Source organism: Copidosoma floridanum, unplaced genomic scaffold (genome assembly GCF_036245765.1).
Source record: "Copidosoma floridanum isolate Cflo_tuat_1 unplaced genomic scaffold, Cflo_Japanese_pri ptg000001l, whole genome shotgun sequence".
In the NCBI taxonomy this organism is placed as follows: domain Eukaryota; kingdom Metazoa; phylum Arthropoda; class Insecta; order Hymenoptera; family Encyrtidae; genus Copidosoma; species Copidosoma floridanum.
The window spans coordinates 8123216-8141341 of NW_028321878.1; the positions used below are offsets into that span (position 1 = coordinate 8123216).

The 18126-nt window shown below is 34.3% G+C and overlaps 5 protein-coding genes across 6 annotated transcripts in view; 2 read left to right on the plus strand and 3 right to left on the minus strand.

Annotated features, from left to right (window-relative positions):
• The window catches only part of LOC106639827 (unc-112-related protein), a 92639-nt gene extending 87971 nt beyond the window's left edge, over positions 1–4668 (minus strand). The window contains exon 1 of the mRNA XM_014353617.2: positions 4053–4668. Within this exon, the coding sequence (XP_014209103.1) occupies positions 4053–4209 (157 nt within the window). The 5' untranslated portion in view covers positions 4210–4668. The remainder of the gene's footprint in view (positions 1–4052) is intronic.
• A 936-nt stretch (positions 4669–5604) lies between these two features.
• LOC106639795 (defensin) lies at positions 5605–6476 on the minus strand. The gene is made up of 3 exons (XM_023389185.2): positions 6446–6476; positions 6138–6327; positions 5605–5644 (listed from the first exon to the last, which is right to left on the minus strand). Exons 1-3 carry the CDS (start codon positions 6474–6476, stop codon positions 5605–5607), a joined length of 261 nt encoding a protein of 86 aa, XP_023244953.2.
• Positions 6477–8637: 2161 nt separating this feature from the next.
• Positions 8638–11297, plus strand: LOC106639776 (uncharacterized). Its single transcript, XM_014353538.2, has 3 exons — positions 8638–8967; positions 9341–10810; positions 11030–11297. Exons 1-3 carry the CDS (start codon positions 8784–8786, stop codon positions 11149–11151), a joined length of 1776 nt encoding a protein of 591 aa, XP_014209024.2. The 5' UTR covers positions 8638–8783; the 3' UTR covers positions 11152–11297.
• Positions 11298–11638: 341 nt separating this feature from the next.
• Positions 11639–13476, plus strand: LOC106639775 (iron-sulfur cluster assembly factor IBA57, mitochondrial). 2 transcript variants are annotated; one of them, XM_089594677.1, is made up of 2 exons: positions 11639–11669; positions 12022–13204. In XM_089594677.1, exon 2 carries the CDS (start codon positions 12055–12057, stop codon positions 13141–13143), a length of 1089 nt encoding a protein of 362 aa, XP_089450803.1. In that variant the 5' UTR covers positions 11639–11669; positions 12022–12054; the 3' UTR covers positions 13144–13204. The 2 variants fall into 2 exon arrangements, with proteins under 2 accessions (XP_089450803.1, XP_089450754.1); XM_089594628.1 differs by lacking the exon at positions 11639–11669 and adding an exon at positions 13433–13476 and having other exon boundaries at positions 11912–13163.
• A 367-nt stretch (positions 13477–13843) lies between these two features.
• On the minus strand, positions 13844–17291 carry LOC106639816 (uncharacterized). Its single transcript, XM_014353598.2, has 4 exons — positions 17135–17291; positions 15078–16445; positions 14651–14958; positions 13844–14337 (listed from the first exon to the last, which is right to left on the minus strand). The coding sequence occupies exons 2-4, from the start codon at positions 16435–16437 to the stop codon at positions 14116–14118; spliced, it is 1890 nt and encodes a 629-aa protein (XP_014209084.2). The 5' UTR covers positions 16438–16445; positions 17135–17291; the 3' UTR covers positions 13844–14115.
• Positions 17292–18126: the final 835 nt, after the last annotated feature.

Here is an 18126-nt window from a genome sequence, read left to right on the forward strand (position 1 = left end):
TAACTTAAATTTTGAAAATTTAGATACTTTAGAAAATCCGTTTCTTCATAATTGATACCCCCCATTTTCAAATTTAATTTCGATATTGTTAAATAATTCTTAATAAAATATTTGATGAAGCATCACTATAAACTGTGTAATTTATGCGGGGGAAATTTCAGATTTGTGACTACATTTTTTTATTACGTTTCTTATCTGAAACAACAATGCACGATAAGTTGTTTTTTCTTTTCAAACAACAATAAGATAAAATAACAATTATCTTATGCTTTTGAAAGTTGATGTTTTATTCATCATTTTCTTATTTATAAAAAAGTATACTACGAAAAAAAAAAAAAAAAATACGGAGGTCAGAATCTTTAAAATGTGCCGGGGGGGTGGGGGGTACTTTTTCCTGATACCTAACAAAAAATTTCTGAATAAAAACAAGGGCGGATGTTTGATAAAAGTAGCCTCGAAAGTAGCCATCAAATTATGGGCGTCTTGCACTTCCTAGGCCCTCGACGAATCGGATACCTATGCAATGCTACCAATAGTTGCTCAAACCTCGCCCTTTCTATAACTCTGGAGCTTTTTTTTGTTTACGTACTCAGATTTTTTTTTCTCTCCCACGTGCAATTCCTTGCCACACCGGCTGTTTATCTGTAAAAGTGTGTATGCGTGCATACTTCTTCTTGGCCGTTTGTCAGCGGTGCAAACGATGTTTATGGCGAAACTAGTTTGTCCAAGAGTATGTGGCTTTTTGCTCCCACTCAGAGACACTCCTGCTTGAGAGCATCGCGGATAAGTAGTGTATCGGGACCATCGAGAGCGTGTATTAACGTTGGGAGGAAAAATACACGAATGGGTAACTGTGCATGAGTCTAGATGAGATCGATCTATTTTCCCTGGAGAAAAAATATTAATAAGTTTTCATCGAATACCAGCAGGTTGATAATCATATTAATATGATGGTTTTATAAAAAAATCGGGTGGTACAAATTACGCGTTTGTGATTTTCTAACGATTTTTTTACGTACAACACATGACTGAAAAAAAAGACAAACAAGAGAAGGGGTTGATACTCGAGGAGGATACCTGCTGGACGTTTGAAATTCGATCTACACCAGAGACAAATCGAAGCTCTAGCTTTTAGCATTACTCGCTTATTGCTGCGCATGTACGGCTTCGTCAGCGATGGTCGTGCAATTTTTGTACCCTCCTTCTAATTTTATTGTCAACTTTTTTTTTTTTTGTTATCCTCAAGTGTTTAAAAATATATTTGTGTACAAAGCGTGGTCTCACTTGGTTTTTTCCGCCGAGTGTCGAATTATTTTGTTTGTAAAGTTAATGGAAAATCGAGGAAAATGAAACGGCGGGAAAGACCCCCCTGTAGTCTGACATTATTTTGGATTACATAGCATCAAGTTTCGCTGACGTACGAGCTTCTTCTCTCTCGGTTATTAAAAATACTGTCACAGCGTGTGGAAAAAAAACAAACTTATGAACTCGCTTGTATGATCAATATTTGTATTTATCAAGTCAGCAATTACAAGAGTAATCGTGTCATGTAATGTGAATTATTAACTATGTGCACAAACAAAACAACAATTTATTGTATTTACGAAAACAAATTCTAATACCAAATCAGAATCAGCTGTCGTTTAAAAATATAATAAAAAATAGAAGCTACACGTAATACCCGATACTACGCATCCAAAATACAATGATCTAGTGCACTGAGAATTAAAAAAATCAGTTTAAATGATTGATATCTGGTACAGTTATAAGTGAAAATTTAAATAACACTTGTCTCGAATAGAAAGAACCTGTATGTAATGGCAAGTATTTGTATTTACGCAACTTAACGAAAATATTCCTTAAGTAACTACCCTCTTCCTGTACATGTAGAAATAGCTAAACTACCAGATTTTTTTATGGTATGACGATCACATGTTGTGTGGAAGTTGGATCCTAAAAGTTCAAGGTCATGTGCGCCAATTCAAAAGGTCCCCCTCTTTTTTTTACTTTTCATATTTTTGTTTGTAGTACAAGGAAAGTCCAGACTCCAAAACGAGCGCAAGCAACCCTCACAAGCAGTTTGTAAGACAAATTTTGATCTTTCATTGTTTTGCCTCAGCACCAACTCCCCCACCTCACATCGAAAATTTTTTTTTTCACAACTTCTTTTACGATTTATAGTTGAAACGGTCAACGTATTAATAGCTTCCCAATACTTGAGATACTTTGCATTCTATAGCCTCACAGCTTATGAAAACAGCCGTCAAAAATTTTTTTCTCGTCAACCTAATGGCATTATATATTCTGGCGTATTGGTGATAACCACAGCTGACAACTGACTATAATTTTTTTTCTCATTTAGATAAGAGTTTGTATTTTACAAATCCTCTTTAAAGCTGATTAAATACTGTGGGCCAAAAATCAGAGTCAACCTTCAATAAGTATTTTGCCTTGTCCAATAATCAGCTGTAAACGTTTATTTAACGTATGGCTACATAGAGACAACTGACTGAAGAGTTATTAAAAAAACTTCCATTATAATTAATATTTTAAAACTTTACCCTACCTGCCATAAACAAGCCACACTGTATCAGTCTCGATCAACTATGTATAGCCAGTAGTAGAAAAAGCTTCAGTCAGGAGGTGATTTGAAGAAAAGGTTGATTTATACTAAACATTTAAGTATACGAGACAAAAATGTTATGTAATCAAAGTTTAAAGCTTAGCATTGCCTTAGTGGACGTTATACTGCTGTGCAAGTGGGATGTGTACGATAAATTTCAAGTAAAATATTTATCTATATTTTCAAACTAGCCTTTTAAAACAAAACGTTAATTTCAGTTAACATGTATGAGCTGTTAACTAATCCGACGTTCTCTATTGCAACATACCTGAATTTATCAGGAAGAACAAATACTTTAAAATGAGTCATTGACAAAACTTCATATAAATAGTTATGTCACTCATACTACGACTAATCTTGAGTTATTTGAGAACTGCTTACTTATAAGAGCTTAATTAAATAGCAATTTGCAATATTTCAACATGTTTGTAAAAAAATTAATGTCTGTAAAATTAATATCAATTTTTGTACTCGAAATTACACGTTTTTATTGAATCTTCGTGTATTTTGATAATATAGATAATGATATAAAAATCATTTGTTATGAATGGAACTATTGTTAAAAGGGAGTCTTCTTGACTGAATAAAACTTGTTTAAGTTTGGTGCACTGTATACACAATTTTACTTGTTTAAAGACGTCTCTGAAACTAAAAGTTAATTATAATGCTATTAATCGTTATTACGTTCGTTCGATATAAAACTTTTGATTGGTATCACCTATTAAAACAACATGTACATATTTTAAATCGATACTATGTTGTACTAAAACTTTCAATTTTGATTTGGACCTACCAAAGCTCTCTTGGCCTAGATTTATCATTAATAACAATACAAAGCTGTTTTTAGTATTACTTACTTTGTTGATAACAGTAAAAATACAACATTTTTTATCAGTCGCAAATGTTTTTGGTAGCAGTACATTTCAGTGACTATTAAATCAAAGATATCGAAAAAATGCATCGGGCATTCGGTAGATAACGATAATGGAAAGAAAAAAAAACCGCATGACAAGCGATGTATAAGTTTTCCTCTTAAATTTTAGGGTCACAGAAAATTTTACGCCTCCACTTGGGTGTATATCTGGCCACGCGATCTCCCATTGAGAGCCACACGACCGGGGCCCACATACACACATACCACTGCAGGCAGCAGCTCCGGGGTTCGCGCGTAAGTATAAGCGAGATATTTTTATCTGGCGGGCCGAAATAAATCGGAGTCTCGTGTCTAGACGGCAAAAGAGGACCGTCGTCGACGACGAGCCACGGAGAAGAAAACTTCCGAAAGGAAGGAGCGATAAACTTAAGAGATAAAAGAGCAACAACGCTATAATATACAAAAGACGGAGGAGGAGGAAAAAGGAAAGTCGGGGAGGCTCTCTCTCTCTCTCTGGGTGATCGGTAACCGAGTATACAGCACAGACACACGTACCTAGATCCTCGACGAGGCGCAGCATGACACCGCCGATGTGCAGGTCGCCCTTGACTCTCAAGCTCCGCTCGACGCTCAGGTCGGTCACGTAGATCCTCAGCACCCAGCTGCCATCGATCTCGTGACCGTCCGTGTAGATCCTCGTGCTCGTCGACATCTTGGGGCTTCTCTCGACTTTTTTTTTTTTTTTTCTTCAAACTCTCCGAAACCTCACCCGCGCAAAACGATATTATTTTGCAACAACAAACAATAACAACACTCTCGAGCTGTCCGCCAGCCGATGATCCGCGCAGCTACAGCATTAATTTATCGTTGGTACTTGCGTATATAATATATTATTATATGTTGTGTATGCTCGCTCTCGCTCAGCAGCGGCTCCGAAACAGCCACATCGTTGTCCTCTTGCCGCGCAGTGCGCTATCCAGCTTGCGTAGGCGCACACAAGTTTGGCAAAACTTTGGATTATCGGTGATAACAAAGGGATAGAACCAAGTTTATGCGGTGCACATACGCACAATGTTATTACGGGTATATTTATCGAAGAATCGACAACAGGACACGATGATCGAACGACGCGACGCGCACCCGTACGTCGTGGTAATACCGAGCCGACTGACGAACCGACGACCGAGAGAAAACTGCGGCGAACGGTGAACTTTGCCGTGAGAGAGCGCGCTCTGTTTCGCGGCCGATCTTCGGGACTCCTCGGCCGAGATCGGCTCGCTTCTCTGTCTTTCTCTCCTACATGGGTCATTTCGCGAAAATCCATGCATGCCCGACGCGTTCCATTATTTCATGACGAAATTCTTTTTAAACTTGGGTTTTGATATTATAATTTTCCCGTAATTTGTTCTTAGTCAAGAATAAACGATTTAAACAACCGGGTAACTTTTCAGCTGTACGAAAAAGCATGTAAATTTTAATAAGCTTTTCTGAAAACATAAAAAAATTGTTTACAGCAGTGATAAAACAATGATAAAATCCTGATTATGCATTTTGGAGAAAACATTTTGCGATTTGTGTAAAGTACTATTAAAACATTTTTTTTTTTTTTTTGATGATACGTGAGTAAAAAAATTGCTACCATAATATGTTTAAATACGTTGTTTGAGATCAAGTGTGTATAACGCAATGTGTCAGGCAGATGATTTTTGCGCAAGTTCGACAATTACCGTAGACGAGATACACATATGCCACTTTTAAACGAATTTATGTAAGCATAATTACCTACATAATTAGTTGTGCCTATAAAATGAGCCCTGCTGGTGAACATTCATTAATTTACTTACTTAAAAGTAAAAAAAAAAAGATTATTTTCAATATAATATTGTAACTAAAAAACCAACAAACTTAAACGTCTGCAAATTTTTGAAATTGTAGCTTCAAGGAAAAAATTGCATCACGTTGCATATTAATTTTTTATACGTATTTATTTTTACATTTAATAATTTATAAAGTACAAAAGCTTTGATAGTTTTATATATGTATAAAGAAACTTTTTATTTTCATAAGAGTAGGGCTGAGCTAGATAAGCTTTTCGATTGCTGTCAGTTCAACCAAATCTCTTATTCCATAGATCTTTGAATGACGTCCTGAAATTAAATACAATAGTAATTATCATTGTCAACGTAAGTTCATATTTCTATTATGTATTACCTCATAATAATGAACAGTAGACATTGAAAAAAAAAATTGTGTTGATCCAAATAAACGTTTACTTTAATACAATTAAAAACTATTTGTTTGAATAAAATAAATATTTATTTAAATCTGTTAAATATTATGTCATAAGGAAATGATTTATTTGATAAAAATTAATATATAACATGATTTCAATAAATGCTCATTTTCCTCAAATAAATGTTTTTTGCTGTTTACCTTTGAATTACTCTATTTTTTAATGTCCGTGAAAAAAATGTTAAAAAAAAAAAAAATTCTTATAACGAGCTTCTGCATGAATCAAAATAGTGCACAAGCATCAAGATTGATCACATCAAAATAAATCTAGCAAATGATGAGTTTTTAATATTAATAAATGAAAGATAATTTTATTAATTTATTAAACTTTTTTCATTTTTGACATACTTGCGACATTGGCAAGTGCCGTCATTACACCTTCCACCAGCTTTGCCCATACTCAAACAATTGGCAGCACAAGCAGCATGACCAACTTTTCCACCGTAACTCATCAAGTCACACGTAACTCGGCGCTGTCGCACTCCATCACCATCGTTTGTTCCCTGCCAAAACTCCAATTCATTCGCATCTTCGAATCCTGCGTTTGTGTGAAAATGTTATGCTAATTACTGTTTTTTTTTTTTTTATAAAAATTATTTTCTCTTATTTTTTCCCTCAAACCAGGATAAAGTTAATTTGAAAAATAACCGAGATACCAAATGTAGTAACATACAAATCATATTTCATGATATCTTTGTATTAAATTTTTCAGTCAATGTGGAAAAATGCATGATATTGCTGATGCTTAGAGAAAACTATTAATAGGTATATTAATTTTCATCACGCGTGGATTGAGCTTTGGCCTTTAGCGTGATTGAAAAAAAAAACTTTCGTAGATAAGTGAGTCTTAACTACTTGATCTTGCATTCACAGACTTGCACCATTTATTATAAAATACATAAATATGTAGAGTTGAGTTAAAAAAATTTCTTGAAATATTGATGAATGTGTGAGACGATTTTACACGAGACATCCAATGCAATTCTTATGACTGCATATATACAAATGCAGTTTTATTGTTGTTATCACGTAGTTGTAAGAAATTTCCTTAAAAATAAAATCTATGTAGATATAAAAATCCAAAAAATGCAATGAAATTAGCGTACATTACAAAGAAAAAAAAAAAAAAAAAGAGTGCATGCAAGAAGATTTTTTAATTATTTTAGTGAGATACCGGATATCAAATTTAATTGTTGATACAATATACTATGATATTATATAACTATAGTTGTTAATTAGTATTTTTAACATACCATCGAACGGCAGTGCGTGAATTACGCATAATAACACAGTAAAAACAAGAAATAACAACGAAACTTTCATTTTTTTTGTAAAATTGCGATTCAGCTATCAAAACGTAACGAGTCCAAAATGAGTTTGATCTCTAGTTGGTACAAAAGCTGTTTATATACTCTTAATACTAGCTCTTCACGCATATAAATGTCAGCCGAAGGGAAAAATTCTTGGGGATTTACTTTCGTATTCAAAACGAATGGCAATTTTCTTCTGTGATTCCCCGGTGACGTCCAGAGGAAGCTTTGCAAAACGAGTGAAAAATCACGAGTGTGGTAAAAAGTGTAACAAGTCATAAATTTTTTTTTTTTTTTTGTCATAATTGAATACTATTCTCCTTTGTATGACCTTAGGTAGCATTTTTAATTTTAATTCTGTTTGGTTCTCAAGTGGAATCGGTTTAAATAGGTATTAAAATATACGGTTTTGTCTTGAAAGAGTTCGAATCAGCTTGGTTGTGGTAAAATTATTAACAAAAAAATACGTTTTTTTTAGATATTCATACATCGAAAATTAACTTGATGAGAAACGTCCCAGATATATTATGTGGTCATAAGTACTATTCGATGAGGATTAAAGTATGATCATCAAAAATCTAACAAAAAAATTTAATTTCTGAGGAGGAATTCTTTTTACACGCGATGAATCTCGGTTCTACTCGATGTTCATTAAAAATAGTTTTTTTTCATACATGTTAGTAGTAGTAGATGGTTTTAATTTTCAATAAATTTTCTAAACGTTTTTTTACGATGTTAATGAAAAAAAAAAAAAAAAAAAGTTAGTTATCACACCGACAACAACTGAACTCGTACCGTATCTTCAGATTTTAATGCCATCAGTACTCATACAATACCTTAATTACATGTAAAATATACGTAACGAGTAATTTAATTTTAAAACAATAAGAAGACTCATCGTTTGGATAAATAATATATTATTTTTTAACGTTAAATGGCAAGGCTTCACAGTTTTTAAAGTCTAGCAACAATGACGAAATGAGCAAAGAGAAAAACACATAACAACTTCTACATGGTATATGCTGTATTCCACAAATAAACGTTACCAAAGTGCCAAAACGACAAACGTCTGATACTGAGCTCTTATCTATAAATCTAATAATCGAAGTACTTGATTGTAAATTTTGTTATAAAAATAGGTAGGGCGCGTTCGGTTACCATCGTTCGTTCGTTAATTTGTACTCGTTCTGGGCAGTTTCACATTCGTTCCGTTTCTTTTGTTCCCTTCGTTAATCATGGTGTATGTACTTGTAATTTATTTTATCTAGACAAAGATCAAAGCAGTGTATGCTTTATGAAAATTATTAATATTATCATAAATAAAAATGATTAAGATTAGGTAGTTTATCCGATGGCCGATGGACACTACGACAAGTAATCGAGTGAACCAAACGATTGTCGATGATAATCGAACTATCGAAATTTTGTTAGGCATATTCTCTAAGGGGCAATCCACTGTGGGCATGCGGCGCTGCTAATGCCCATCTGGCATGCGGTGTCAGAATGCAGAAGTAGAAACAGCTGGAACAGCGATGAAGTGTGTGATAAGTATATGTTTTTTGTATCGAAGGCGTACATCTATATATAGAGGTTTATGGTTTCAAAAACATTAAAACAGTTGCAAACCTCAAAGGTTAAGTTTTTTTGGGTCTTTCCTATATTTCAGTGTAAATAACTAATAAAAATGGTTCGTACCTACATACCTAAAGGAAACAAAAACAAATGGACTGAGGAGCAGATGCAATTGGCTATTGAAAGTGTAAATAGTGGAAAAACCATTGCAAGTACTGCAAAAAAATTTGGCATACCAAGGAGTACTTTGCAAAGAAAGATTCAATGTATCAATTCACCAGATTATGAGGAAAAGGGTAAAATTTGTCATTCCACAAGTAATTGTTTTTGATGTACATCAAATTTAAAGATTGTTGCATTGAAATACTAAATTTGGCTTTTAAATGCTGAAACTAATTTTAAATAATCCATCCTATTGTTGTAGGCGTTTCATAGTTTAAATGATAGACACTATTTATTTTTAATGGAATTATTGTCAGTGTATTATACTAATTAAGAATTATTTTAATTATTCTGATGTGTGCTTTGAAAGAGGCATTGTCTTAGTCAAAGTTGTTTTGAATACGTTTATTTTTTGTAACTTTTTCTATGATTGATGTCCATTGCCTGCCCCACATTTTCCTACATGTACATGCATCTACATCATCCTTAAAAGTTATACTTTTCTAGTTCCAGGTTTTCGCAAAGCATTTTCAGACGAAGAAGAAGATTTACTTGCAAAATACTTGAAAGCACTGGAAGACAAACTATTTGTGTTCACACGCACAGACGTTAGAAGACTGGCGTTTCAATTTGCAGAAAGATACCAGCCTAATCACCGATTTAACAAGAAAGAAGGATTAGCTGGACAAGATTGGATGACCAATTTTATCAAACGGCATCCACAGCTATCCATCAAAAAAGCAGAACGAATATCAGGATCAGATCCCTTGGAGTTAAACGAAGAAGCTGTATTAGAATTTTTTTCTGTTCTCAATTCTGTGATGAAACAATATGAGTTTCCAGCCTCTAGAATCTACAATGCAGATGAAATGAGTATTATTATTGTACCAGATGAAATGCCAAAAATTACCCCAGCTACGAAAAACAAACGACTTACTGATGTTATCCCTCCAGATGAGGCAGGTGATACTGTAACTATCAAGGTATGCTTTTCAGCGAGCGGCGAGTACATGCCGATGATGATTGTGTTTCCTAGAATGACGATTGATGACACATATTTGCAAGGCACTCCTGAAGGTACATGGGCAGAATGTCATCCTAATGGTTGCATTCAGAGCGAAATTTTTTATCGTTGGCTGATGAAATTCATCGAGTTTTCTGGCTCAACCAAAGAAAATCCTGTTTTACTCATACTCAATGCACATGTCGGTTACATAAAATGCTTTGATGTAACAGATCTAGCTGAAGAAAATGGTGTTATTATAGTTTGTGTCTCTGCATTTATAAAGCATGAAATACAACCCATTGATGTGTCTTTTAGTAAATCTTTTAGTAATAATTACATCGCTGAAGTGAGACAGTGGCTACAACTGAATAGCCCCAAGACTGTGACGATCAATCGAATAGCAGAGTTGTTAGGAAATGCTTTTACGAAAACTGCCACATTGGAAGATGCTGTAAATGGGTTTTCTAAATCAGGAATTTATCCGTTTAATACGGAAATCCATCCTTTCAATACACATTTCATGGCAGAGGAGTTGGATACAACCACAAGTGAAGTACAGGGTGAAGTACAAAACAATGAACAAGAATTAACATGCAGTGCTTCAAAAGAATTTATAGTGAACATAAAAAAAGAAATGTCTTTGAATGAGAACTCAGAAACTAATAGGAATCCTTCAGAAAAGTCTCAAAAAAGAAATAATTCTGTACAAAGGAAAAATATCCCACAATCCAGTGCTGAGCCTATTCGGCCTAAAAGATCTATAACAAAAGTACAGAAAGAATTCCCCCAACAAAATCAGCCATGGAAGAAGCGAAAACTTCCAGAACGTACGCGGAAAACGAAAAATTCCGTGGAAAGCGACGAAGATGCTTTTGAAGCAAATTTGATTGACAACACAGATGCCGAGTCTATTCCTGATAAACAATCATCTCCTGGTCAGTCGTTGTCAGTAAAACTGAAAAAACAATCAGGTAACATTTTCAACATATTACTCTATTAAGTACTCATTACACTATAATTTTTTACATCCTTCTATCGTTTCCAATCATACTGATTGTTGAATTATTCCCTACGGTATCGAAAAACGATATTTTTAAATAAAAAAATATGACCATAAACCGTGTATGATGTATAAATTGTAAGTTTCATGTTGTCTTTGTGTTTTAATCAATTATAATTTATTCTTTCAGGCAAGACTTCTAATTCTAAATCAAGTGAAGAGTACGATTTAACTGATGGACAGCTATATTTATTGAAAAATAACAAGCTCATTCCCGTTACATTAGATGTAGTCCTTAAAGCTGTTAAATAACTGTAACATAACGTAATGTAAAAAGTATTTAATATAATGTTGAAAGATAATATTTTTTAAGAGATCGGCTTGAGCAGTTAAATTATATTGTATAAGAAAAAAAGAATACAAGTTGAAATAAAAAATTTTTAAAGTTTTGATTACAACCGTTTGACGTTCATTTGAACTAAAGTCCCTATTCACGCATACCTGTAATTTTCAAACAAGCTAATGTTTATCAATTTCAAAATATTTTTTTTACTTCAATCATGAAGATCTTTCACAAATCTATAGTTATTTATCAACCCCATTGTTCATTTCATCTTAAAACGTTCCAAAATCAACTCATTGTAGTATTTATGAGGCCAAAGCACCAAAATTAATTTGAATCTAATCTTAATTAGCGCGCACAAAATATGCGATAGGGGGTGGAACGATAAACTGAAAATATCGATGTATCGCAAATCTTTCTTGCTTCAAAAAAAAAATTCATATCAGATCAGATCAGCGCCCCGATTGGTTGACGGATCTTACGTATTGTAAGTACGAAAGTACGTTGTTGTTGCGCAATGATGCATGTATACACCGGCAATTGTCGGTTATATTTTTTGAATATATAAGTATTTTCACTTGGCTTGATCTCACTTAATTTTACTCTATAACAGTTTTCAATAATACATCGTACCAGTTAATAATGTATAAAGTGGTAAAAAACGTTTGAAACCTTCTGTAAATCACTATAAATCAAAATCAAACGCAATTTAGGTTAGACTGGCTTTACCATGTTCAAACAAATAATATTATGTTTACTTTGAAAAAGTGTAAAAATTTGCTTACTTCAAACAATAATCAATATCACACAAAACTACAATGTCGAAATTGTTTTTGTAGTTAGATAAGTAAACTAACATAAACTACAACAAAATGATGAAACTTGCAAGAATTGCTTTATTACGTGGTGCAAAGCACAGCGCAATAACTTCAGTCAAGCGCAACCTAACGCAAACATCTACAAAGAGCCTCGTCTGTTTGGAGCACAGGACTTTACTTCGTCTCACCGGCCAGGAAGTACCCGACTTTTTGCAAGGCCTCATTACAAACGACATGAGACACCTCAAAGAAGGAGCAGCCAGTATTTATTCGGTCTTCCTCAATACCAAGGGTAGAGTCCTCTACGACACGATTATTTATAAAGCACAAGAAGCCGACACTTACTTAGTGGAATGTGATTTAGCTGTGGTTGACGGTTTGTTGAAACATTTAAAGATTTATAGGTTGCGTAGAACAGTCGATATACAGCCTATGAACAGTAGTATGAAGATCTGGAGTGTCTTCGATGACAACATTGTACCTCAAAATGATAACAAAAATGATTCAAAACTGGAAGGTAGGATATTTCCATGTGGAAGTGGGGACAACAATTCCAGTAAGCTGATCGATAAAATCTCGATTTATTCTGATCCCAGAATATTGGATTTAGGATTGAGAGTTTTGACAGAATCCAGTGTAACGGACACCGAAATTATTAAACATTTGGAGCCAAGTTTGACTAAACGAAAATGTGCATCGAGTTACAGGGCCTTTCGTTACAAGCAAGGCATAGGTGAGGGCGTTCAAGATTTGCCGCCTGGTTCATCCTTTCCCTTGGAAATCAATTGTGATTACCTGCATGGTGTTAGTTTCCACAAAGGATGCTACATTGGACAGGAATTAACAGCTCGAACACACCACACTGGAGTAGTTAGGAAACGTCTCATGCCTCTGACATTGAGTTGCCCTAGCAGTGATGTGTCAATTGAATTTGATGAAAAAATAGTAAATGAAAGTGGCAAAATAGTGGGCAAGATTAGAGGACATGAAGGAATTTATGGCTTAGGATTGATAAGAATTGCAGAGGCTTTAGCTGCAAAGACGTTGACTGTTAAGGAATGCATTTTAAAAGTTGTAAAACCTCAGTGGTGGCCTCAAGAGTCTAACAAAGTAGAGGCTTCGCTCAAGACTAGTAATAGTTAATGTTTGGTCTTTTTGTTAAGGTTTCTATTGTTTACTTGTGAATAAATTATTTTTAAAAGTATCATGTACTTCTGTGTAAAACCTTTAAATCACATTTGACAGTAGTAAGCAGATTTTTACGAAATAATGTATTTATTCCTTAAAAACTATTTCAACGTTTGTTTAAATTTATGTTCTAAAATTAACTTTGATGTGCATCACAAAGTGAAGCAGATAATTATATTATTTTTTCTTGGCTTATCAAAATTAAGGCCAACTATTACAGACAAATGTTTCGTATTTCTTATAGGATGGAAACAGTTTCTGCAGGCAGTTCAAAAGACATCAGATCACAGTCAAAAAGTCGAGAACCACTTGCAAAGATCGTTCAAGACTCTGGTGGTATATGGAAATGTTGTATTTGTAACCTGGAGGAACGTTATGATTACAAAGGAACAAAACCTCCATTTGCAAAGCATTTAACTTATACAGAAGATTGTTACATTATGAAGGATCCGTTCAGTCCTCCAAATAAAAACAAAGTTTTAGTACTGGGTGGTGACTGCAATATGTGTCATAATTCAGTCTGCACAGATTGCAGCTTATTTTATTCTAAACGGTTTTGTAAAAATTGTACATTAAATAACATGAAATATTTTCCAAAAGAAATACAGGAAAAATACTGTTAATAAGACAAGTGGAGGAAAGAATCAATAAAGAATAATTCAACTAAGAAATAATTGTGTATAATTCGTTATAAAACGCATGTATTCATTTCGTACATTAGTAAAATATAGCTTATTCAGAATAAGTTCTTAAAATAATATTTCTCGCCAACGAAGTGAAATTATGTGGCGTACTGCGTCGATTTCTCTAAGGTATAACTACACATTCATTCATTGCAAAACAATACATCATAAAACAAATTTGAAACAAGACATGAGCGAAGTATAGAATCATAATTATTAAGTTTCTAAAAATTTGTTAGTCCGTCTATTTTTCCGCTGCAAGCTTTTTAGCCATCATCTTTTTCTTCTTGTCACCTTTGTTAGCACCTTTCGAATTCTTCTTAACTTCAGCTTTTTGACCTTGGAATGTTTTTTTTACTTTTTCTTTTTTTGGTGATGGACTCTGGCTGACGCTTTTGTTTGCCTCATTTTTTTTGGCTCCTCCTTGGGACCGCTTTTGTTTCATTTTTCCTTGCTTGTTGCCACCCTTGATCACAAAAAAACGAAACATAAATAAGAATCTACCTATTAGTAAACTTTCGAGGTAAATTTTCATGCACCGTTGACACTGCACGAATATTTACAGAAATTATTCTTTAATTTGTAAAATTATAAAAATACGCCAAGTTTTGTCAAATGCGTGAAAAATATCAATAGGGGCTAAAAGTAGAAACAATTTCTTGTTACGTGAGAAACCAAGTAAAAATTTAATTTTGCCAACGAAATGCTTGAAAATTAAACAAAACAGTTTTCTAATTAACTGGTTCAGCAAACTATTAATAATACTTATAATGGCTTACTTCAGATTTGGCAGCCTGTCCTTCAGAAGTTTTGAACTTCTTGTTTCCCTGTTCTTTGTTACCAGAAATCCTCTTCCTCTTCTGATTTCGCTCTTTAGGTTTGGGTGTATGGTAGATTGCTACTCTGATTTCACGACTGCCTAATTTTGTGCCGTTTAACTCTAATGCCAAAGCAACAGAATCTTCCTCTATAAAGTTAATATATCCAACACCTCTGCTCAGTCCAGTATCGCGATGTTTCATTATGTGAACAGATTTCATGTTGCCGCATGACGTGAAATGAGCTCGAACTTGATCTTCCGTTATTTCTGAAAACAGTATTTAATATCATTGAGTTATCTACAGTACAGAAAATATTTTTTCCAATAAGCAACATTTTTTATTTAAATTTGCACTGTAAGTTATTTGAAACGAGTTAAATACATACCAAAAGGAAGATTTCCTATAAATACTGCCTTCTTCTCGTCATGCGCTTTGTCCTTGTTGGCTACAACGTCAACTCTAAGTGTATGTCCATCCAGTACGTGACCATTCACCGCTACAGCTTTCTCTGCAGATTCTGCATCTTTAAATACAATGTAAGCATAAACTGACTGTACTTTTGGGTGTATTTTCTTTGTAATGGTCGCAGCCTTGAAGGACATTTTAGGATCTTCCGGAACAGCACCTCTGATGCGCATATTTTCGATTGCACCAAACTTCTTGAACAGTTTTTCTATTGTTTTTTGTTGGACGTCCTTGGGCACGTTTCCTACAAAGACGGTTCTTTTGTCCAATTCAGCTTTTTCTTCAGGTGACAATTTTTTTCTGGGGCTATCTAGCGGTTTTTCGGACTTTTTAGTGGGCTTAGGTTCTCTCTTTGACTTTTTAGGTGGAGTAGATGCTTCGAGGCTCGCATCCTCGTTATCCTCGTCATCCTCACCATCTTCGTCATCTTCGCTTTCATCCTCATCCTCATCATTCTGGAATTCTTCATCATCATCGTCATCGTCATCCAAACTCGTACCCAACAAAGTCTTGAGATCAGAACCTTTAGATTCATTGGCCTCGTTCTCGTCTTCATCCTCATCTTCGTCCTCATCTTCATCGTCATCATCATCATCATCGCTATCATCCTCACCTTCTACATTCTGCATTGATTCATCATCAGACACATCCTCATCTTCGTCGTCGTCGTCGTCATCACTACCGTCACCCTCTTCAAAGTCCTCATCATTGCTTTCATCTTTCAAACTGTCTCCAAGCAAATCTTTCAAACCAGGGCCACTAGCGTCCAACTTACTTTCTTCCTCCTCATCATCATCATCATCATCATCATCATCATCATCATCTTCGTCGTCGTCTTCATCATCGTCTGAGTCATCCATATCCTCATCATCATCGCTGTCCTCGAGACTTACATCCTCATCGTCTTCGTCGTCATCTTCTTCGTCACCAGCTTTCACACCCTTAAACATTTTGACACCCTTTTTCTGCTTGGTGTTCTTGGTAAGCTCTTCATCTTCCTCTGCGGAGTCGTCTTCTTCATCACTATCCAGTTCTTCGTTCTTCTTTTGTAAAGGTTTTTTAGCAGGTAACTGTTGTTTCTTGGTCATCTTCTTAACATTCTTAGCTTTCTGGTTGGCTGGCTGAGGCTTTGTCACTTTGTTGGCGAATTTTTGTTTGCCCACAGTTTTTTGAACAAGTTTTTTCTCTTGATTTTTTTTGGCAACAAGACGATCCTTAACACCCATGTTTTGCTGTTGTTTAGACTTTTGCTTCTTTTTCACAATTGGGGCTTTGGTCATACTATGCTCTGGAAAAATCATGTTTCTAACTTAATATAAGTTAACAACACTCTAACTATAACAGTTATGATTTTTCCAAGAAATCATTAAAACTTCATGTTAACTTTCATTATTATAAATCATCAAGTTAATTCTGTCAAAGTTAACATATGCCTTTACTAGGAAATTAGACGTTTTCACTTCTCGTGTTCATTTTCAAGATAAAAGTTTAGGCTTTATTTGAGCTTTTATTACCTGAGGTACGTGTGTACAAACACTTTAAGGTAACGTATAGAAAATGTTTCTATAAAATGATACAGAAAACGATAGATTTAGATGAAATGGAGCAGTCGCAAAAAGGGAAAATTAACTATTGATCAATTAACGTGTAATGATCGCACTAAAGATACACACGTGCTAAACTCGAGTAGGTAAGTATAACTGCGGACTCCAAAAAAAATTTTTGAATATAGGTAAAATAACGGAACAAGATCGAGGATTCTTCAACTTTGATGTCATGATTACCGATGATTTAAGGATAAAATGACACAAATTAAGCGTTTGAATGAATACATGAAATGTTGTATAGGTTATCAAGCCACGTGCCGGCTAAAAGAACCCAAGTGCGGATACTTGTCCAACGATGACAAAATTTTGTGAAATTGCTAATTGAGACAAAAACTCGTGTTAAAACAATAATGCAAAAGTAAAAGCTTACCACAATTATTTGTGAGGACAGCAGCAAGGTACGGCTTAGCGATGAAAAGTACAGGAGTTTAAGCGCCAAAAGATGGAGAAACGATGCTTAAATTATACTATAAGTAGGTATACGATTGCTTGCTCGTTGCTGAGTGCTGACAAAATACGTGTACAAGTGTATAAAACCTGTGTTTGTGTAACGTATGACGTCGTCACGTAAGCGAAATCATCCGATATTGATCGGAGACGTACGAGGGTACAAGTGTATCATGGCGTGTGTTTAAAATGAGGTCCATTCTATATAAAAAATATTTGAACTGAGAAGTTACGTGATGTCACAGGTCAGAACCTTCGTAATTAATTTTTATTGTTAAAAAGAGGAGTAAAAGTAATGTCACACCGATGTCGCAAAACTCAGCGGTGCAGATAACAATTGTAGAAAGAGTTAAAACTGAGCTCTCATTGGTTGAACCAGGATGTAGTATTCGCGCGAAGATTCAAAACACAGAAATAGAAGAGAAGAAAAATTATTACTGTTTACTTTTTTTTTTTTACTATTAAAATAGAGTATTTTCCAATTCTGGATGTATTAGAATAAACTAGATTTTAGATTTTAGGGTTAGAGTAGAAAAGTATGAAAAGTTGTTTATCCATCGTAATGTAAATATATTAAAAAGTTCATGATAACAAATACAGACAAATAGGATCGCGAGCAGTTACAATTTGTTTAATATAAAAAAAAAAAAAAGTATCATGAAAAATGCTACATTTTAATATGTGGGGTGGTTTATTAATGGAATAGTTTGTTCTGTATGAATTTTAGCAGCTCGTTTTCTTAGCGATTTTAACAGATATATTGAAAAGAACACTTGTCAAAAAAAAACAGTCATCTGCTATTTATTTTAAATGCAGTGACATTTGCGAGATTATATCCCAATTTATCCATATTTTTTCCAATTATTCTTAAAGGAACAAGATTATTAACTTTTAGATTATCCTGTGGATTTTTCT